General features: G+C 44.2%; 1 protein-coding gene across 1 annotated transcript in view; it reads left to right on the top strand.

Annotated features, from left to right (window-relative positions):
- The window catches only part of ARK2N (arkadia (RNF111) N-terminal like PKA signaling regulator 2N), a 45,469-nt gene extending 30,105 nt beyond the window's left edge, over positions 1 to 15,364 (top strand). Inside the window, exons 3-5 of the mRNA XM_063180787.1 lie at positions 4,038 to 4,220; positions 8,305 to 8,431; positions 12,371 to 15,364. Of these exons, the coding sequence (XP_063036857.1) occupies positions 4,038 to 4,220; positions 8,305 to 8,431; positions 12,371 to 12,554 (494 nt within the window). The 3' untranslated portion in view covers positions 12,555 to 15,364. The remainder of the gene's footprint in view (positions 1 to 4,037; positions 4,221 to 8,304; positions 8,432 to 12,370) is intronic.
- The last annotated feature ends 8,027 nt before the right edge of the window (positions 15,365 to 23,391 follow it).

The following is a 23,391-nucleotide window of genomic DNA, read 5'->3' as shown; positions in this document are numbered from 1 at the left end:
GGAGCCCCTGGAGGCCCTGGCAGGGGCTCTGAGGTGTCCCTGGAGCCCCAACACTCTCAGCTCTCAGCCTGTCTCCACAGATTTCAAGGACTTGATTCCCCACTCAGGCTCTGCCAGTGAATATCTTGTGTTTCCTTTGCAATTTTAAGCAGGCTGTGCAGTGCAAAGGGACAGTGCTTCTTATGGAATGGCTGCTTTTAACCTACAGCTGAAATTTTACGCTTGAGTTCCCCTTTCTGCTTGTGCTGCCGTTATAATGAAGTAAGGGATAATAGGAGTGTGGATCTTACAGCATGGGTTAGGCTGCTGAGTGCTGAGATGTGGCTCTAAGAAAAGCAAGGGAGCAGGTAGCAGATGAGAAGTGTTTTAATTTTCTGTGTTGCTAGTTGAAATTGAGAATTGATTTGTGTAGACCTGGATTTTTGTGCATGTGAGTTCTGATTCAGTTGTTCAGAGTGGAATTAGTTGTGATGAGCTGTGTAAATTAAGGGAGAGTTGGACACTTGGAAATGCTGTCCCCGTGATGACCTCTGCCTCTGAATTCCTTGGGGAAGAGAAAAAGAAAGCAGGCTTTCCCTCCCCCCTTATAGCATTGAATGTCAACAGCTGTATTTTGCTGCTGGTACTTATTAACTTTCAGCCTTGCCTTTTTCAAGCATTCATTGCTTTAGAAATGAATTAGTGCTTGTCACCAGGGAAATGTACTTCTTCCAGCTACCTTGGGTTCTCAAAAGATGTAATTTTTCTAAAGTAGATACTTTAAATTACTGACCAGGAAACCTCTTGACTGCTCTACATTAAGTCTTGGTTCTGGCATGGTTTGTCTTGATGTCTGTTTGTTAATATTTTGAAATCCTGTTAGGGTCAGTAATTATGTGTAGTGTCTCTATTATAAAGAAAAGATGATGAATTATACCTATGCTTGTAGTTAATCCTTTTTACCTTTTCAACCTGAAAGCATTTTTTCACTTTATTTCCTAGCTGAAGCCAATTGTCATTATTTCTTAGTACCATTCATTCACTTTGCATCACATCACTGGATGATCATGTACTTGGCTAGGGAAGTATTATTTATTTCCAGATTTAACCACTCCTGTCCCTTCCATGCAGCCCTGAAAAGGAAACAGCTTTTGGGAACAGAGGATTTTTATACAATTTTTTTTAATATGCCTTCACTGCAACTTCCATCTAGTTGTTGTTGCCGGTAACTTCTTTATTGTTTGGTTTTGAGTGTTTTTTGTTGATTTTTTTTTTAAACACATGTGAGCATTTATGCTTATTTATTTTTTTGTAAATATGGGGGATCTGAGGATTTGTTGCAGTTTGGTGGCCATTGTCTTGGCTTTGTCAGTCATTTACTGATGATAGGTGTAGATAAACGTGGTGCTGGGGGCCTTTCCAAATTTCCAGATCTGATCCTGAAAGGCAAGGCTGAGAACTGCAAAAATAGATCTCTGCTGTGCTTGCTTTGTAAATAGGCATCTTGTTTGGGGTTCTTTTTTCCAGATTGTTAAATTGGTGGCTATTACCCTGACAAATATAATTACAGTATATAAATTATATTGAAAATATTTTTGTCTGTTTGATGTATACTGAATTTAAGCTAAGTTATAAGGTGTGCTCTTTGGAAGTGTGGAAGATACAAGAGTGGAGCTACAGATAACAAGTTTATGCTTGTATTTCCTACTGATGAAGACTTTCACACAAGTTATTTCTATGGGTAGGTGATGAGAATATCACTCTGCATGTATATACATTGATGATACATTTTTGCATGATTATACATGTAGGAGTGGTACAATTTTGACTTGAGACTATTGGTGCCTTTTGTCCAAATACAATTTTACTCGTGTGGACACGTCTATCTAAAAATCAAATTTCGCTTCTGCTTTTGGAGGTCTGAGTCAGAAGCGAGAGAAACAAAGGCCTGAGGGAACAGTCCCAAGCTCCTGAAATCTTAGATAACCTGTTGAAAAAATGGTCAAATAGTCAATATTGTACTTGACCCTCGTATCTTCTGCACTCGACTGTTTATTTTTACAGCTCACATTATATATGTTCACGCTGAACTCTGATGATAAGACTGAAAGAAAACATGCCTCCCATGATTCAGTCCAGCCCTAACTTCTGCATGTAATTTAATCATCAGCTGTCACAAATAATTAACCGAACATCAGCCAGCTTAATTCCGAACCCGGTATTCCATTATTTTGTAATTGCCTTTTAAAAAGACAAAGATTGCCTTCCAGTTAATTATCAGGAATTCTGTTCCAGTCATAATCATCAGCGTTTCATGTTGCGAACAGTTTGGTCTTTAATACATTGGCATTTAACTACTCATTTATTTTTGTTGGGTCTGTTTTAAGTTTGTAATGTAACATTGTTTCATGGAATTGTTGTTTTGGAGGCAGGTCTGAGCCGAAATATTTTGCGAATTTCTTCATACCTTGTTGCAAAACTGATCTTTAGTACGACTTAAGCAAAATGTCACTCTCTGATGAACTGTGTTGCTAATCACAAAGCAGGGGTTTCTGAAAATAGTCAGTTGAATTTTATTTCAGGCACCAAGTTACTAAAAAACACCCCCTCCAAAAAACCCCTAAAACCAAAATCCATTCTAAAAACCTCAGAAGAACAGCCTTTCAGAGAAGTAAATTTGAAACTTCTAGTTCATCGTGTTCTTTCAGTCTTCAACAGCCACTCAAAACTATGAAAAGAAAACAGTTTTTCCTAAGGCTTTTCATTTTATTCTTTATCACTTCAAAATATTTTATTAGTCATTTTGTAACTCTGAAAGTCCTGTCTTCCTGAACACATTCTTAGCTTATGATTATTTTATATTATCCCATACAAGTTGTACCCTCCATGTATCACACCCATAACAAAAGGTCCTGCAGATGCTCAGCTGCAGAGCTCCAAGAGCCTCCTTGGAGTTAAAGAATTGCAAAGATGCCGAGCCTTGGCCCAGCCTGTGTTTGTGTCTCATGCTTATTTGTGTGGATGAAGCCTTGGTCCAAATAAAGTTTTGATCCTCTCCTTTGGGGAGGGGGAGCTCCGACCACTTTGATCCATGCTGAGTCAGTGAGCTGCAGATGGGGCAAGGCATTTGAGCTGAAACACTCACATCCTCTCAGAATTGCATTACTTACCCATTCTCTCTGCTTCCTTATCAATCTTTGTCTTGAATTTGCCTGGTTTTTTTCCCTGACCCTCCTGTGTTTCTGGCATGCTTTCCAGTTAAAAGTTATTTTCATTCATCACAAAGAATTTAGTTGGTCCTAACAAAACAGATCAAAAAAAAGTTTTTTGTTATTCCTCAAGGACAGAATCATGTAAGCAGTTTTATCTCCCTCTTTCTCCTTCATTATGGTAGCCAAAAATTCAAATGACAATCATGTTGAATGAAAAGCATATTCATCACTGTAAAATATAATTTTGTTTCTTGTTATTCTTGACCTTATAAAAAACCCCAACAAACACCACCAAAAAACATTGCGATTTTTAAAAATTCCCCTGCTCTTGACAGGTGAATGTTATGAAAAGAAAGTTGCCTAATGTTAAATTCATTGTCACTGGATCAGTTTTATGAAAAAGTTAGTTTTATTCAGTCAACCCTATAATAATGTAAGCTGTCACTTGACTTCTGTAAAATTCTCTAGATAAATATCTTGTCTGCCCAATTTGATGTCCTGTGATGATGTTTTTTTTTAACTGGAGGTTTTATCCTTTAAAGACTGTAAATGTAACCTTGTCAGATATGGAGATGTTTATGTGTTAATGTAAAAGACAGTAGACAAATAACTGATACTCTGATAAACGTGTGTTTCTGACACTTGTGTTTTCTGTGTATGCAAAGGTCAAAATGTCTCTGTAATCTCAGGCTGTGTTCATTAACTGAAGTTTAATAATTAATACAATTTACCACTATGTAACTTCAAGAGCTTCATATAGGATGTTGCATTAATCCTTAAAAAAATTATTTGTACTTTTTGAGGTCTGTGCTGGTTTCTAACCCAAGTTGCTTTTCTCCCCTGCAGATGGACCCCCTGTGGTGGCTCACTATGATATATCAGACACAAACTCAGACCCAGAAGTGGTAAATGTGGACAATCTGTTGGCGGCTGCAGTAGTTCAAGAGCACAATAATTCTTTAGGAAATCAAGACTCAGGATCTGCCTGGAGAACCAGAGGGCTGCTGAATGAAATGAGTGCTGATACAGGTTTGTTTAAATTCTCTGACATTTGTGCCTGCAGTGCAGTTGGTGGGTCTCCCTTTCTTGCTTTCAGTGTTTTTGTAATTTATACAGCTGTAAAAGCTCCCTATGTGGGTTTTGTGAGAAAACAGGACAGGTGCTTATTTAAAAGGTCTGACATTTACTCCAAAATACAAATGATAAAAATTGACAAATATTCCTGCAATATATTTTTGACATTAATTTTCTTAACTACTTTTCTTCTTCTTCTTTTCCTTCTAATTACTACAGGGAGCTTAGATCTGGGATTTTGGTAGTGTTTTTTTTTTTAAATGAAAGTGACCTAATCTTGTTGCTGAATGATTGATTATGACAGCCCATGCCACCAGCTAGTCAACTGGCCCTAATCTCATTTTCAGGATTGGGATTGCCTGTGTATGGGGTTTTTTTTTAAACTTTTTTTTTTTTTTCTCTTTGTATCTGTAAAATACAATCATTAATTCTTCCCATATTCCATCTGCATTTCCAATACCACTCAGAAAATTGGACAGTGTTTTGGATGTTAGCAGGGATCATCTTCTATCAGCTTTATCGCAGCTTTTTATGCCAATGTTTTACTTCCTTTTCACTCCTTTTCTTAACTCCCATGTTAGGATTTCATGCTGCATTGGACACATAAGTCTTGCCTGGTGGAGCACAACAGGTTGGTGTTTGGTGCTGTTTCCCTAAGGTCTCCTGCCACAGGGCTCCCACATGGGGAGTGTTGTGGAGGCTCTGAGCTGCTTTTCACTGTCTCCAAGGCTTAGAGAAACACAATTAGGTGGTGCTTTGTAAAGAGATGCTCCATTACTATGGAGTCTACAAGTGCACAATTTGAGTATGAGAATCTCTGTGCATCATTTTCTCTGTGGTCCATGGCTGGATGTTGTTGCAGCCTTTTTGAAGCTTGCCTTTGTTTTCCAAGCTCACTGCTATTTTTTGCAGGACAGCAGCTGACTGATAGCTATTTGACCTCTAGAAATCCCAGTTCTTTATTAAGGGATTTGTTAAACAATTAGAACAGCTGAAATCACCTGTATTACACAGCAGTAATGGATAAGTACACCAAATGAATGTAAGGAAATAAAAGGTAATGTTTCTTACCAAGCTTTCTTCCACTTTTCTCTTGAAATGCTGCAGTGCAGGTAGGATTTTTCTTTCTTTCCTCCACATATATCCAAGGGGACTTGCAGGTAAAAGACAACTGGAAACATCAAGAGACTTCTTCATCCCTGGGAATGTTGATGTGGATTTGGTCCTGGTTGTATGGCTGTGTCAGCAGCTGAAAGGATGAATCTCTGTTTGCTCTGCATACACCTTTCCCTGCAGCCTCAGAACACATCTGACTGCACCTTTGCCAGTGCTGCCCTTTTCCTGCCAGCTCTAGGGCTGCACATTGGGAAAGCAGAATTTTCAGATCTTGCATCTGGTTCACAAGTGTAATCTTCAGCCAGGATCTTGTTTAGCAGACTTAAAGGAATGTATTTCCATGGGAAAATAGCAACATCAGCAGCTCTATCAAAGTGAAAAATCTTATTGCACTATCACATCTTTGTGCGTGGGCAAATATTTGGGGCTCTTTTGCAAGCCCTGGTGGCATAGGGCAAACAAAACATCACTTTGGGCGTCATCCTAATGTTTGTGCAAAGAAATTAACAGTGTGGGCATGAAATTTGTATGGCCAGAGGCTGTAAATCTGTCTGTCTGTGCTATAATCCTGATTAACACTCAGCTACTCTTGCAGTATTTACTCTGCTAATCATGGTTTTGCTACTGCTAATTGTCTTTTTGTTGTCTGAACTTAAAGCTGTGGTAATATGTGGAAGCTCTTTTAGGACTCCAGTTTATACCTCTGGGGGTAGTTTTTGGGGCTATTCAGGAGCTCCTTTGCTCCTTTGCCAGACATTACCCTGACAAGATAATGAAGAGTGGTTAGGCAGTAAAACAATAGATATCATGTTAATAGGTATTTTATTATATTATATAATATTATGGCCATCCCATTCCCATTCCTTGTCATGGTCAGGGACACCTTCCACTGTCCCAGGCTGCTCCCAGCCCCATCCAGCCTGGCCTGGGGCACTGCCAGGGATCCAGGGGCAGCCACAGCTGCTCTGGGCACCCTGGGCCAGGGCCTGCCCACCCTCATGGGGAAGAATTTCTCCCCAATGTCCAATCCAGTCCTGCCCTCTGGCAATGTGAAGCCCCTGGGAAGTGAATTAAAGCCTCTGAGCACTTTCCTTTCATGTTTCACAGTCTGCCCAGCCACTTCAAGAAATACCCATGACCCATTTTTGGGCTTTCTGGCAGTCACTGATGTTTGCCAATAAATGTTCAGCTCAACTGCAATGCTGGGGTGAGACTGTCTGGGCTATTAATTTGTTTTAAGTTCAGCTGACCAATATTTTTTTGTCTTTTGAGGTGGAAATTCCTCCTTCAGGTACCTGCAGCACAGGTGTTCCCTTCCCTTGCTAACCCTGATCCAGCCACCAAGGGTCTTGGCTTTCCAAGAGTGGCACACACAGCATGGTCTCTGCTCCTGCAGGAGAGCTGCACGGCCCCTGGGGACAAGGCAGGCAGGGACAGCACCCAGGCAATGGCTCCCACTGCCAGAGGGCAGGCACAGATTCTGGCACATTGGGAATTAGGAATTGCTGGCTGGGAGGGTGGGCAGGCCCTGGCCCAGGGTGCCCAGAGCAGCTGGGGCTGCCCCTGGATCCCTGGCAGTGCCCCAGGCCAGGCTGGATGGGGCTTGGAGCAGCCTGGGACAGTGGGAGCTGTCCCTGACCATGGCAGGGGGTGGAATAGGATGAGCTTTAAGGCCCCTTTCAGCTAAACCATTCTGTGATTCCATTTGCTTGCATCTTTCCCACGTGCTTAAAGCACTCATTAGAAAGTTTCCCTGGCGCTTGTTTCAGGTTTAATTTCTTCTGTTTCCATTTAATGTCCCTGGGGGTATAATCAGTTCTGCTTGTTCACACACCTTTGAAATCCTGTGGATCATTATTGCTTCTCCTCCTCCTCTCATCTCTGAGGAGGTGTCCACTCAAACTAGACACACATAAAATATTCACCTACTCTCAAATTTCCTGCTCAACACATGACTCTGCCCTGTGTAGTACACCTGACCAAGTGGTTTTTCAGAAGTAGGCAGGATCAGCTACTTCAAGGCTGCCCAGCATCCCTCAGGCTAATGATAGAGAGAGACAATGGAATTAATAATTTTCTCTTTTTCCTGAGGGAAAAAAAAGGGTAGAAGTTATATCTTTTAATTAACTGATTTTTCAAGGAATCTATTTTCTGTGGGAGAAATAGTAATTCCGGCTGCTTTGTGTTTCCCATGTAAGCATTATCCTGTATGACTCAACACATTCTCTAATTGGGGTGAAGAACCTTCTTAGCAGCACTTTGCAGAAAAGGCAGAAATGTGCCACACTTGCTGTGAGTATTTAGAGAGGGTTTGTGGTTTGACTGACCGACAAACTGGATGTCACTGAGGAACTGTAATGAAAACACAGCCTGCTGCATATGGGAGAAAACCACTTTTTCTTTTCAAGTATTTGTAATAATGTTAGAGCAGATGTGTGAAGCAGCACTGCCAGAAATGGATGGGTTTGCTGTGTTTTTTTGCTGACCAGTTTCCCCTTGTTTTTTATTTAAAGAAATAAATCAATTTTCCTTGATGCGTGGATGCTTCTGTCCAGCTTATTGACTTTTTTTTTTGCTATAGGTATCATTGTGTTTGCTTAGATTGTTTTGTTTCTTAATGTCAAGGAGGCTTAGGACAGTCTGACTCTTATCATAAGACTGCCATAACATTTCAGCTGTAAATTCTGGTTGTTCTTGGTGCAACAGTCAGGCTTTGTTCACACTTGTGTGCCAGCACCATCACCAGAGCTGCTGACACTGGCTAAACCCAGCGATTTTCCTGTATCAGGTGATTAATTGTGAGTTGAAAAACTTGGTCTAAAAACTTGGTATTTTGTTAGGTTGGGAAGCTCCTTTTCCAGCTGATTTCTGGGTCATGTAAGCTGCTAAACACTGTCTGTATTCCCATTTTCCCCATCTCTAGGTCGTTTGGATCCAGGCTTCCTTGCAGGTGACAAAACCTCTTGTGGCAATGCCCAGGCCAATGAAGAAATTAACATTGCCTCTTCTGATAGCGAAGTGGAGATTGTTGGAGTTCAGGAACATGCCAGGTATGAATTATTGTTTCTTGCTCTAATGTTAATTTCATTTTATCAGAATGGCTGTGATACCATAATCACTAAAGAAAAAACTACTGACCATCACTTCTCTAGTTACCCATCCGTGAGTGATGCCCGAAAGGCAGCAATGTTGCCCTTTTCTTTTTCTGTTTTGCTGGTCATGGTGATTTTGGAATGTGTTTTTCTTTAGAAAGTGACCAGTTTGATAGTTATTCAGTTTAAAGCTGTGTTTCAATATCAAACTGTAACTGGCTAAAAGATGTGTGGTATAAAAATACCAAATATTGAGATACTAAGTGTACATACATCAGAAATTCAGATTTTAATGGAATACATGAATATACAAATAACTAAGTGAAAATCTTTGTGTGGGTTCTTATTTCCTTTTGAAATATTAAGTTTTTTTAACAGCTTCCACTTTATTTAATTAGTCATTAGGGGTAAGAATACTATAAGTTTTTCAATGGCTGATGTCATAAGATATCCCCTTTAGGTTAAAAATCAGATAATTTTGAATCTCGGGTTTATTTCAAGACAGGTCAAAGTAGATGAGGGTAAGGGTGCCAGAGGTTTTTCTCTCAGTCAGAAACCTGTGCAGCTGTTCTCCCTGGTAGGTATTTATTTTTATGTTACTCATCATTTTGGTCTGTAGTCTTTCCTTGGCTTAAAATATTATGAAGCAGTTAAGCAAAACTGACATTTTCTAATAGTGTGGAGTGTGAATTTGGTGGAATAAAACCAAGTTAAAACAGGACACAGACAAGCTGCTTGCAAAATTTTCTGCTGCCTAGTGGGTGCTTGGAGGCAGAAAAGGGTGTGAGGAACATGGAAGAGAGTTCCTTGTCCCTTTACTGCATCTTCCTTGAGGAAAGAAGAAAGAAAGTGTTCAGGACCCAATTTCCCAGGCAGGAAACTTCATGGATAATGTCGGCACAGAGCAGGGCTGTTGGCTGTGAAAAAAAGGAAATTTTCAGGTCCAGAAAGCGGATTTAGTCTTAGCTTTTGGAGCAGTGAGAAGGTCCTTGCATGGCCAACTCTTCTGGAGGATGGTAGTTCCTTAGGCAGCAGCTCTGCTGGCTGTTTGTGCCCAGAACCCAGGGCTGGGAGGGTTTGTGCTGGTGGCGAGGGTGTGGGTTCACCCTCAGCGCTGCTGCTGTAAGGCTGTGCAGCCCTGCACACAGCACCCTTGTGCTCCTGCCCCTCTTTGAAAGCTTTCCATGCTGCTGCCTCAATAACACTCACTCTCTGTGGGAATGCAGACATGAGCTAAATGCAGAGCTGCTGTTTAAAATGAGTTTTAGTAGATAAGAACTGAAATGGTTTCAGCAAATCAGCCTAAAAGCACTCTCCTGTGCTTTCCTTTGTTCCTGTACCCATCTCCTGCAGACCTGTGTTTACTGCCTCTCTGGAATACTCACTCACACATTTCACTTGTTTGGATCCTATTTAGAGTTTTATTTCTCTTGCAGGTCTAGGCTTGCAGTTATGAAGTATTGATGGGCTTCTGGCTGGGTTGTTGTTTGGACAGGAGTTAGGTTTTTGATCAGTAATTTCTGCACACTTAGCTAATGTGGTGTTTGGATCCTGGTTTTTATCATGCTCCCTATTCCATGTCTGGTGTGAGTTGTGACTCCCTGGAGTTTGTCCATGGTTTGTAGTTCTTCAGATTCTGAGTGAATTGGTGCTGTTTCTCATCATTGGGATATTCCTTGGCATCTGCTTAGGACACAGAGTCATATTTTTCAGTTTGTTTAATTTTTCACCGGTAGAATTTTTTTTAATCACACATGTATATAAACCAGTTTTCCTCCAGTTTTTCCTAGGAGGATTTTTGGATTTTTTATTGCCTTTACTTGGTATCTTCCCTTAGCTGTAGATTGGAACCATGTTTGACTCAATGTTTTGCTGTTGGCTGCTTGTGTGACTAGTTTGAGGATAAACACTTTTACTTTTCAGAGGTATGTTTTTTTTTATGAGATAATTTATGGCTTGTTTTCATAATCTTCAGGAAGAAAAGTTAGTCTTAGCTTTGCCTAAACACTTGAGGACTGTTCTCAGAATGGTGCACCACAGTTCCTGAGACCAAACATCATATTTAATTTGCTCTGCCTACAAGATTTTCTTACCAGTTAAGCTTAAAAATACTTCTCCTTAAAAGAGAGCTTTAAAGGAAAGAAATCCCATACATTTTTTAGACTTCCAGGATCTTATTGCTAATTCCTTGTAGATATATACTTTAAGTATGTGTTTTTATGACAGAAGAAGTAATAAAAGAGCCATTCTGAACATCACATCTAAACCCAAGCAGCGTATCTGAGAAGGCAATGAGACATTTATATTCACAGAAGTTACAGCTCAGAGAATGAGATTTTTTATTCTATTTCACGAAACTCCAACCAGAACCAAGAGAGCTGAGCATAACTTAAGTAGTTTTGGAGAAAATAAATAGCACGGACGTAAATTGGAATAAATAAAACGTAAATGTCAGGGATATTTGATCAGTGCAGGAAATTGGAGTTTCTGAAATACAAGTGCCTTCACAAAGAAATGGGAAAAGGTTACCCCAGCAGCCAGAGCACCTCGTGTTTATCCATGCAGCCAGGAGGAGCTGCAGCCACTGCCAGTGCTTGCAAGAGCAAAACAATTTTTTGATCACTAGATATCAAGTTTTATTAATGCCTGTGTAGGACTTACAGCTTAAAATTGAGTGATCATCCTAAAGCCTCTAATAAATTCCTGTCATCACTTCATCATACACAAAATCATTCTACCTTTCATTTTGCATTTATTTTCTCTAATTGCTCTTAACCTGAGACTCATTTGTCATGTATCTACTATGGGTATAATAGGTAAAAATGCTGTGTGGAAGGTACCTGTGTATCGTGCTTCAGCAGGGCACTGTAGCCTTATCTTCAAATACACCTTTTAGTCTCGTTGGCTGCAGTCACTTAAAGCTTAAATGTTTTGCTGAAGTGGGGCTGAACTGTTGTCAGTGAGCATTTCCCAGAGTGTTTGTAATTTTCAGTTAAAAAGACCAAAAGAAAAAAAAGTCAGGCATAACGACTGTAATAACATAATTAGCAAGATCTCTTTTGCAATTATTGTAAAGTAAGTATCATTACCTCCTTGTTTTAATATGGCTTTGATTTAATATTGCAGTATAACTTTTCATTTTCTCGTAGGCAGCCTCACTTCAGATTTTTCTCTTTTTAGAAAGTCCAGTGGGTAAAGCTGCATCAGGAAACTGTGCATGGGATTACACATGGTGGGGGAGGCTTCCTCAAGATCTTTGGGATGCATGCACATATTTTTTAAGGAGGATCACTGTGGTGGTGTTCACAGGGGTCTCAGGTTGAGGGAAGAGACGAGGGTTTGACTTCATATTTCAGAAGGCTTGATTTATTATTTTATGATATATATTACATTAAAACTATACTAAAAGAATAGAAGAAAAAGTTTCATCTCAGAAGGTTAGTTAAGCTGAGAATAGAAAAGAATGAATAACAAAGGCAGCTGTCCCAGACTCTCTGTCCGAGCCAGCTGACTGTGATTGGCCATTAATTAGAAACAACCAGATGAGACCAATCACAGATGCACCTGTTGCATTCCACAGCAGCAGATGACCATTGTTTACGTTTGTTCCTGAGGCCTCCAGCTTCTCAGGAGGAAAATATCGTAAGGAAAGGATTTTCATAAAAAGATGTCTGTGACAGATCACATTACACTCACTAGCATTCCTTTGGAATAATTTAATCCCCAAATTTAAATCCAGCTTTGTTCACTGGGCATTTGAGATGCCGCGGACTCTACAAGTGGAGAGTCCAGTTTGGAGAGGGAAGTGCTGAGCAGACAGCAAGCAGCTGGAGGAGGGGGTGTGTTGTGTGCGCTGAGCAGTGTCCCTGAGGCTGTGTGTGTCCCTCTGCTCTGCAGGTGTGTGCATCCCAGGGGAGGGGTGATCCAGAGCGTGGCCTCCTGGAAGCGCGGCTCGCCCTTCGGCAGCGCCCAGCCCGCGCAGCCATGGACAGCAGTGGCTCCCCAGCAGAGCTGGTCCTCGCCCCCAGAAGTGGTGGATCTGACTCTGGACGAGGACACCAGACGCAAATACCTCCTGTGAGGCCGTGTCACTGTGCTCTGCCCCCGTCCCCTCCCGCCCTCCCTGGCACAGAGCGGTGACACCCTCACCTCCAGAGCCCCGTCCTTGGCACCAAGAAACCCAAACCCACGGCGGTTCTGCACCTCCACACAGGAATGTAGTCTGATTTCTGTATCACTTCAAAGGGTTTTGCCTTCTCCGAGGAGGATTCCTGCCCAGAATTAACAGCACCAAATTTAAAACACATCTGCAGTTACTAACGTGTGCGTGTACACCTAACGAAATAACTGCGTGCAAACTTACGTCCTGCCACGCTCCCCACCTCCCAACTCCAGGACTTTTTTAATTTATCAGTATCTTGAGTTTGTTAGTAGAAGTTAGTGTGTTGCTGTGTGAGCATCAGTGATTTTGAGAAATGCTGTGTCCTCACTGATTTCAGTGGAACTGGGGGTATTCAACACTTCCAAAATTTGGGCCAGGAGTATTTTTACCCAAACTGATTTGGTTATGTTACCAGCAGGAGGGATTGTCTTTAATGCAAATGGCCCATAAAAAATGCACTGAACAGCTTTTAATTAAAACATTTTTTATTTTCAATGTAATTTATAGTTTATACTCTTCAGTGCTGAGTCTTCTGTCCACTTGACTACTGTGTTTCACTGGTCAATTCCCACAGCTTGGAATGGCTAAAATAGTAATAGTAGTGACTTAGGAACAGCTGAACATTGCAAAAGCACAGGAAAAGGTAATAAAAAGGCCCAGCATCCATCTCCTTTTTAATTATAGCTTATTATTATTATTACCTCTATCTGAGTTTTGCCTGGAGTAGATGAAGAAGAGGAATTAAATGTTTTACTCACAGTCCCCATCTCTACTGCTGCTTGTTTGCGTCATTCACCATCTCAGAAAACAGAAAACAAATCCCAAGCAGATTCCAAAGCTCCAGCCTGGCAAAGGGGTGGTCATCTGGGACCTGTTCCTGGAATTTGTGGGGCCACTCAAGTGCTTAAAACTCTGTCCTGAAAGATGTTGCAGGATCAGGGTCACAAACTAAGGTTGTGGTTTTTAACTTTTTTTTTGTTTTAAATTAATAATCTGCACCATTTCCCTGGCTTTCAATCATGCCTCTCCTGCTAGTTTTGGAAATGCCAGGATTCAGGAAACACCTTCTACCAGAATATTTACCAGAATCAGTGGAACAACTCACTTTAGCGGGCTGCAGTTTCTGTGGTGTACATGGAAATTCCTGCCCCTCATCTGTCATTTTGAGCCTTTCCCAAGGCAAAAACCAAAGATTAAACTTTGACAAGATGATATTATACACCTTAAATGTCTACTGTGCAATTGAAACATTCCTTCATATTCCAGATGTTTCTATTGGGAATTTTGTACAGCTCTGCCATTAGATTTTTCACTATTTTAAGCTGAACAATGGTGGTCAGGACATGGGAAATTCTGCTTTCCTTTTGTACTGGCTGGTTTTCAAAATTTATTTGGCTTCCCTTAATTTTATCTGTGGGCAAAATAAAAAACTAAAGTAGAGTTATCTGTGTTGTCACATAAAGGCAAAACAGCCCAGCAGGGGGGAATCTTTAGTAACAAACCTCTGTTTCTTCCATAAGCGGAACAGCTCATGCTGCACTTTACACAACAGCTAGGTAAGGACTGATATTCCCATTTCCAGCTTTCTAGAACATTGAACATAAGTGTCCTGCATGGCCAGAGAAATACCTGTGGTGTTTTCAGTGACCAATTCCTTTCTGTGGGAGGGAGGGGAGCGTGGATGGATCCTGTTGGCCCCGCAGCAGGGAGAGGCCCCGTGCTGCTCTGCCCATCCTTTCTGCTCATCTTTGCATCAGCTGTGGGCTCACACTCCTGCTGTAAAGGTAACTTTGGAACAGCCACCTCCTGTGGCTGCTGCTTCCCGTTTCACAGAGTCTCCTGAGGAGTGGTTGTGAGGAAAGCTGCAGGGACCCCGTCTGCAGCCCTTCCGTGAGAAATGCAAACGATCTCTCCTTGATTTTCACTTTGGATATGATGTGACTTCCACGTGTACATAAAAACAACTGCCTCCTAACCAAACTTCCTCCAACTGTGCACTGTGTTTGTTTAAACAGCTCATGTATGGTAGTCCGATGCAGGTTTTCTTTTATTTAAAACACTATGTATTTTCTCTTAACAAATTTCAAGGCTAGTGATCTGAAAAAAGCAATCACTGGATATAGGTAGGAAATAGTTTGGTTTTATTTCCTTTTTTTTTTTTTTAATTTTTTTTTTTAACTTCTGTTTTGTTTTTTGTTTTTTTTTTTTGTTTTCTTTGTAAAAAGAGCAAAAACGTGCCTGGGTGGTTTTTGCTCTTCTCAGCAGGAAAGAGAGAAGTTAGCCATTGTATGGCTGTGAACCAATGCACTTGGGGCCTGGAGCAGAACCCACTGGGGTCGGTGTGGGGCTGCCCATCGACCTCAGTGTGCATTGGCTCGAGCCCTTCAGGGTTTAGCAGTTTTCCTGAATTGCTGGAGTGTGAGCTTGGGATCTTCTGTAGTGAAGACAAATCATTGCGCGGAATATAAATGTTTAAAATGTGCGGCTCTAGTTAAAAATAAAATTCGATTCTTCTCGACACTCACTATTTAGTTCTCATTTTCCATCTAGTATTTAATGGTCTTTGGAGAGAAATAATAATAAAACAGAGTGTTATATATATATATATATATATAAATATATATATTTTTGGTGCAAGATGAGACCTTCTGTTTTTTGAAACAAGTCTGTAGCATAAAGGTTAAACTATTTTAAGACAAAATAAAATAGAGTGTATTATTTAAACAATATTGATTGATTGGGGTTTTTTTTCCTTCTACTTCCATCAAATAAGCTGCTGTTTGTCACATCTACAAATTAAGCTTGTAAATTCTGGGTTACAGTTGCTGAAATTCAGCACTGTTTCTTGCTGTAACACATTTAATTTGTACTTCCAGAATGTTTAAGTGATTTCTTGGCTGCAAAACTTTCCTTTTATCTCAGACCAGGGCAAGACTGACACTTCCCCTGTAGCCTTGCAGCCAGAGGATGTACAGATACCAGTGACAAGTGGCTGCTGCCCGTCACAGAATCCCAGGACAGTTTGGTTTGGGTTGGAAGGGACCTTAAAGATTTTCCAGTTCCACCCCCTGCCATGGGCAGGGACAGCTCCCACTGTCCCAGGCTGCTCCAAGCCCCATCCAGCCTGGCCTGGGGCACTGCCAGGGATCCAGGGGCAGCCACAGCTGCTCTGGGCACCCTGGGCCAGGGCCTGCCCACCCTCCCAGCCAGCAATTCCTAATTCCCAATGTGCCAGAATCTGTGCCTGCCCTCTGGCAGTGGGAGCCATTGCCTGGGCACTGTCCCTGCCTGCCTTGTCCCCAGGGGCTGTGCAGCTCTCCTGGAGCCCCTGGAGGCCCTGGCAGGGGCTCTGAGGTGTCCCTGGAGCTTCTCTGGTGCAGCTGAGCAGCCCCAGCTGTGCCAGGCTGGCTCCAGAGCAGAGGGGCTCCAGCCCTGGCAGCAGCTCCGTGGCCTCCTCTGCACTGGCTGCAGCAGCTCCCTGCCCTCTCTGTTTTGGGGCTCACTGTGCCTGCAGAATCCCCTCCAGGGACACAGTTTCAGCACAGCCTCCGCCTCCCCACACACCTGAGTCCTTCAGGTGTCTGAGCAGCCTTCCCACCATTATTTTTGTGACTGCATCCCCCTGTGCCATCCCCCAGACACCTTCTGCTGTCAGTGACACTGCCTGGCTCAGGGGCTGATGCTTCAGGGTGGTGCCAGGTGTTCAGAGAGCCACAAAATTGTGTGGGGGAATTTGGAGCCACAAGTGAAAAGGACGATGGTAAAGCAAAACTGCCCTGTACTGAACGTGGGGTCCTGCTGCCTGCCAGCCCCCTCACAAATGGGGGGAATGGCAAAATGGGAATGGGAATCGGAATAAAAATAATAATGATTATAATTCAGTACCTCTGCTGGGCTTTATATGGATTTATCACATGAGAAAGCTCCCAGTGCAAATCAGGAAGAACACTTATCTATGTATTTTAAGTACCAATATGGATAATGAAGATAAAGTGGTCTTCAGCCTTACTGAGTTCTTGGCATTTGTGGAGCCTGAAAATACAAAATCTGGGCCGGGTGGTCGTTGCACAGCCAACCAATCTCAGATTTTATTTTGTGTTTATCAGCAGCTGAGGGAGAACAGAACCCTGTTCTGGAGTTTGGTGCAGATGTGGGAAGAGGACAGATAAAATATCTGCTGAATCTGTTCTTCTCTATTACCAAGAGATACCCAGAGTCTGTAGGCTTCAGAGTACACTGGATAGAAAATTTAAAATTCCTCCTGTGGCTCTTGGCACTTCCTTATGCAGGAGCCATTTGACTTTGTGGGAATTGCTATTTCTGGGGCAACACAAAAACTGATGAAAACTACCCAGAACCAGGTTAGATTTTGTATTGTGTTTCCCCCAGTGAATTGGTTGCAATTCAGATTAATTCTGTGGCTGAAAGTTTGATTTGCCTGCCTTGAAATGAGGACTGAAGGGGTTATGCTAAAGTGGCTTTGTTCCCCAGCCCCCTGGAGAATCTGCAAATGGTGCTCTTTGCTGAAGGCATCGCCTCCCTTGGCTGAGACTCTGCCAGTTTTGCCTCTCCTTTTCGGGGCTGTCATCTCTGAATGTCAGCTGCTGTGGCTTTGTCCCCAGAGCACCCCAGGGATGCAGTTTCCCTTCTGCCTGCACCGGGAAGGAGCAGAATGCCTGCAAAATGCAAACTTGGGATGCACAAACCCTGCACTTACTGACAACTTTGGTGCAAATAAGGTGAAATCCTCTTGTTACTGGTGCTAAAGGGCAGACAAGGATCCAACCCACGGATCCCCCCAGTCTGTATCTTGAGTTTTGGAAAAGCAAATTCAATCCTGAGCGTCCTGACGACTGCTGATTCACAAATGCCCCTTGGAAGTTTTCTCATGGATCTGGTTAGTCATCTGGGTTTGCAATTTAGTTTAAAATTAGAATTGAGTGCCAGCCACTGGGAAGGCAGCATCTTTCAGACAGTCTCGGGGCAAAGCTGGAGTGGGCAGGGGGAAAGCTGTCTGGAAGTTTAATTTCAGATAATTTTCTACACTTACTCGCTGCATCGGCAGCTTCGGGTGAACCCAGGGCAGCCACATCAGAGCTGGGAAAACAAACGAGTGCTCTGTCAAATTCATTTTCCATTGCTGTAGGTGCTGTGAATTGAGCACAGCTCCTGGAGCCTGACTGGTGCCTCTGATGAAATGCCATCTGCAGCTGGGCAGGGCTTCTGCTTTGTCCCCGGCTGGCCCGTGATCAGCAGCACCCAAACCTCTCCTGGTTTGTTTCTTCCACATCCTTGTGTGTCTGCTTCAAACTGGGAATTGCCGTGTGCCAGTGAACCCCGGTGTCAGGCCAATCACACAATCACAGAATTATCTGGGTTAGAAGGGAACTTAAAGACCAACTAATTCCAACTCCCTGCCATGGGCAGGGACAGCTCCCACTGTCCCAGGCTGCTCCCAGCCCCATCCAGCCTGGCCTGGGGCACTGCCAGGGATCCAGGGGCAGCCACAGCTGCTCTGGGCACCCTGGGCCAGGGCCTGCCCACCCTCCCAGCCAGCAATTCCTAATTCCCAATGTGCCAGAATCTGTGCCTGCCCTCTGGCAGTGGGAGCCATTGCCTGGGTGCTGTCCCTGCCTGCCTTGTCCCCAGGGGCTGTGCAGCTCTCCTGGAGCCCCTGCAGGCCCTGGCAGGGGCTCTGAGGTGTCCCTGGAGCCTTCTCTCCTCCAGGTAACACACCAAGACCATAATGCAAAACCACAGTGAGCAAATCCTCATAAAAAGGGGGATCATTTCAAAAACAACCTCACGACATGTCTCAGAAGAAGCCTGGCAAGTTGAAAATGTTGCTTAGTTCAATGCCCCCCACAGCAAAAGGAGAACCCCGGGTGCCCACAGGAGACCTCCACACTTCCCAAGCATTTTCTGTGGTTGGGATGCTGTGTAAACAAAGTCTCAGGCCATTAAAAACCCCATCCCACTTGCAGCTGATGAATCCTTGACTCCTTGGACAATCCCTCTTTCCTCCATCTTCTTGTCAAAAGGAGGAATTAGGGCTATAATTAAAGCTGTCCCACCCGGGCATGGCACAATGCAGGGAGTGAGATTTCTGTGAGGGGCTGAGCTCCCTGACACTCAAAAAATTGTTATTTTAATGCTTTATTTTCCCAGTAAGCAGCAGGATTGCACACTACAGCCAGGTTTTGGAGGGGTGATGCAGCACTCCCTCATCCTCCGATGGCCAGTGTAAGGTCTTGCCCTGGGCCAGCATTCCCAGCCTGTCCAATGGTACAGAAAAACTCTAAAATGTCCTCAAAATTATCCAAAATGCTCCAAAATTATCTTTACACCTGCATCCTCTCCTTCCCTGTGCCCCCGGGAGAAATCCCTGTCATTCCTGGGGCTCCAGGCTGGGCTCAGCCTGCTCCCAACCCCACAGAAAGGCTGGGAAGGAGTGGGTGGGTGGCGGTGAGGGCTCTCAGCAGCATCCTTTTTGGAATAACAATGATTTTTACTGCAGTTTGGCCGCGGATATTTTCCCTCAGGAAGCCCTGGCTCTAAGCAGCCCCTGGGAAGGCACTAGATGGCACCAGAGCCAGAGGATACGGGATCTGGCTGCTGTCTCACCCTCCTCTGCATCCCCCAGAACGGGGAAAGTGCCCTCAAAAACAGGCAAAAGGGCTTCTGGATGTTAAAAAAACAATCTATTTTTTAAAATAAATGTAATTTATGTAAAATTAAGTATTTATTTTTTAAATTAAATATTTATTTTAAATTAGTTTTTTTAAAATTTTCCTAAAGCTGCAGGACTCCGTCACCTTTGTCTGACCCTGTCCATGCAGGCCACATCCATCCCAAGGCAGGGAAAAGGGCCCTGGGAAGAGCAAAAGAAATCAAATCATTTAGATGGAATACTGAAATTAAATTATCCAGCCAGGATTTTGAAGTAATTAATCACTAATGAGTCATTTCTCCAGATATTAAGCCCAGGACCTGGGAATGTGGACCTGCAGGGGTTGCTGACCTTGCCTTATTTTTGGTTATTGCAAACCAAGGACCTGATCTCATAAATAAAATAGTTCAATGTCCTTGACTAGAGGCAGAATTTGTGGGATTTTGCAGCAGAGCATGTTTCCAGGAGAGGGCCTTCCTTTCTTCTCAGTTCCTGGTTGCATCCCAAAGCTGCTGCTGCTGCAGGGAGATGCTGGGATACTGGGATGGGGAGAACACTGGGGGGCTACCAAGGAAAACACCCCAAAACCTCTGCTCCCCAGAAATAAGGGCAGGATGGAGGCGACAGGATGAATCTGGGGTCGTTCTGTTTGAAACAGGGTGGTGTGACACATAAAGCCCAAAACCGCCCTCACCTTATGGTGGCACACAGGGAGCAATGAGCATTGCGAGTTAAAACTCTGATGGAAAGGAAGGATTCAGTGTCCCAGTCTGGACTCAGTGCAGTGAATCTCCACCAGCTCCCATTCTGCAGCAGCCACCGCCAGCCAGAAAATCCCCAGCCCTGTTTTGCCATCTGCCACCCCCATGCAGACGGAGAATGAAATTCCCCAAAGAAAAATAATGAAGAAAAATAATTAAGAAAAATGTTAAGATACAAATGGTGCATCATAGACTCATTGAATTGCTTTCGTTGGAAAACCTTTTAAGACCATTGAGTCCAACCATTCCTCAGCACTGCCAAGGCCACCACTGACCCGTGTCCCCAAGTGCCACATCCACACGGCTTTTAAATCCCTCCAGGTGTGGGGGCTCCAACACTGTCCTCTGGGCAGCCTGTTCCTAAGTTAATGACCCCTTTCCATGAAAAAAATTCCCTGCTGTCCACCCTGAGCCTGCCCATGCCCAGCCTGAGGCCGTTCCCTCTGCTCCTGTCCCTGTTCCCTGGAGCACAGCCCGACCCCCCGGCTGTCCCCTCCTGTCAGGAGCTGTGCAGAGCCACAAGGGCCCCCCTGAGCCTCCTTTGCTCCAGGCTCAGCCCCTGCCCAGCTCCCTCAGCCTCTCCTGGGGCTCCAGCCCCTTCCCAGCCCCGTTCCCTGCCCTGGACTCATCCCCTCTGCCCCCTCAAGTTGTGCTCCCTCCTGAAATGAGCCTCATGAGGGCTCTGGGTGTGTGCTGGGTTCCTTGGAGTGCTGTGAGCTCCCAAAAATCCTCCTTTCAGGGAGAAGGGAAAAAGCACCTCCTGGGCCACATATCTGAAACGGGCTACAGCAAAATAATTGCAAAGTGTTTGCTTTCTCTCCCTTTCTCTGCTCCCAAATGGCTGCTCTCTGGAGCTGAGGTTTTCATCCATCTTCTTATTTTATCTCTTACTTTATAAAACTGGAAAATTGAAATGCTGAGATATTACACTTTAATCAAATGCGTAATGATTTCCTCTAGATTGCCTCTCTTTCTTTTTTTTTTTTTTTTTTTTTTTTTTCAGCTAAAGAAACAAGGTAAGAAGCAGAAGAGAAAAAAAAGATTCCAGGGAGGCAGAAAATAAAGCAGCAAAATAACCCGAGATAAAATGTCAGTGTAAAAATTCTCAAATAAAGCCCTTCCATTTTCTGAGTCCCCGCTTGGGTTTGGGTTGCTGCTGCTCTCAGGCATGGAACAATGCTGTTTGCTGTAGAGATTTCCCCTCCTTTTTTGCCCTTTCTCTATCCATGTTACCTTAAGTGTTTTCACCCCTAGTTTTCCCTGGATGTTCTCCAGTGCTGTTCCCCAATTCCAACAGGCTTTGTGCCTCCCCATCCTGAGACTTGAGACCCTTGGTGCCCCAAACCATTCCAGGATTCCATAAAAAGGCCTCAGGGAGGTGTGAGATGTCCCTGTGGAGCAAACCATGACTTCAAAGCTGCTGGATGAAGCCTTTCCCTGGGGGCTGTTCCACTGTCCTGCCTGAGGCCAGACAAAAAAATCCCCAGAATTTCAAGAAAATTGACTCATCATTTTTTGAGCCAGTTGAGACCATCCTGACCCCCCAAAGGGTTTCACCCAGCTTGGTTTTGCAGAGGGGGTGAAATGTCCCATATCAGGGTGAAATGTCCCATATCAGGGTGAAATTACAGAGGGCTTTAGGGTGGGCAGAGTGTGACCGTGTTCACAGGGGTCTCAGGTTGAGGGAAGAGATGAGGATCTGACTCCATGTTTCAGAAGGTTTGATTTATTATTTTGTGATATATATTACATTAAAACTACACTAAAAGAATAGAATAAAGGATTTCATCAGAAGGCTAGCTAAGAATAGAATAGAATGGAATGATAACAAAGGCTTGTGGCTCGGCTCTCTGTCCAAGCAAGCTGGGCTGTGATTGGCCATTAATTAGAAACATCCAACATGGGCCAATCACAGATGCACCTGTTGCATTCCACAGCAGCAGAAAACCATTGTTTACATTTTGTTTTTGAAGCTTCTCAGCTTCTTAGGAGGAATAATCCTAAGGAAAGGATTTTTCATAAAATGTGTCCGTGACAGGCAGAGGGTGGGGGGCACTGGGGTCACCCTCAGTGGTGCTGATGTGCCACGTGTGGCCCTGGGCCTCCCAGCTGCCCTGTGTCACCTTTCAACTCCTGGATATCCTCCTGGATAAGGGGAGATCCTTCCCCATGGCACCGAGGCGTGAGACATCCATCCCCCTGTGCCTGGAGCATCCCGAGAACGCCCGCCCGCAGGGAGGCAGGGAGCGTCCCGGAGGAGCGGGACTGTGAGCCTGGGGCAAAGGCAGGAGCACGCCCCAAACGGGGGGTGCTGCGCCCCAAAAGCTGCTCCGGGGATGGGCAGGAGGGAGCCAGGGGCTAATTTTAACACCAACCTGTGCCTGCGGCATGTGTGGAGGATCGGGTGTCGGGCAGGGCGGGGATGATGCGCAGCGGCAGCAGCGGGGGCTGAGCCCCGTGAAATGCCCGGGACAGCTGCGGGGCCGCGGGAGCAGCTGCCCGAGGCAACTGGGGCTGCGGGAGGGGCTGAGCCCAGCCCGGGGCCAGCGCCGGCCCAGGCACCACGGAGGGGATGGCAGTGACATCCATGAACCCCTGGGACCGTCCTGGGTATGGGATAGGGAAGGCATGGGGGCATCCACCCATCCATCCATCCATCCATCCATCCATCCATCCATCCATCCATCCATCATCCATCCATCCATCCATCCATCCATCCATCCATCATCCATCCATCCATCCATCCATCCATCCATCCATCCATCCATCATCCATCCATCCATCCATCCATCCATCCATCCATCCATCCATCCATCCATCATCCATCATCCATCCATCCATCCATCCATCCATCCATCCATCCATCATCCATCATCCATCCATCCATCCATCCATCCATCCATCATCCATCCATCCATCCATCCATCCATCCATCCATCCATCCATCCATTATCCATCCATCCATCCATCCATCCATCCATCCATCCATCCATCCATCCCTCCATCCATCCATCCATCCATCCATCATCCATCCATCATCCATCCATCATCCATCCATCCATCATCCATCCATCCATCCATCCATCCATCCATCCATCCATCCATCCATCCATCCATCCATCCATCCATCCATCCATCCATCCATCATCCATCATCCATTATCCATCCATCCATCCATCCATCCATCCATCCATCCATCCATCCATCCATCATCCATCATCCATCCATCCATCCATCATCCATCCATCCATCCATCCATCATCCATCCATCCATCCATCCATCCATCCATCCATCCATCATCCATCATCCATCCATCCATCCATC

Source organism: Melospiza melodia, chromosome Z, assembly GCF_035770615.1.
Source record: "Melospiza melodia melodia isolate bMelMel2 chromosome Z, bMelMel2.pri, whole genome shotgun sequence".
Taxonomy (NCBI): Eukaryota; Metazoa; Chordata; class Aves; order Passeriformes; family Passerellidae; genus Melospiza; species Melospiza melodia.
Note: the sequence above shows the minus strand (reverse complement) of the source record. Positions and strands in the feature narration are given on the sequence as shown.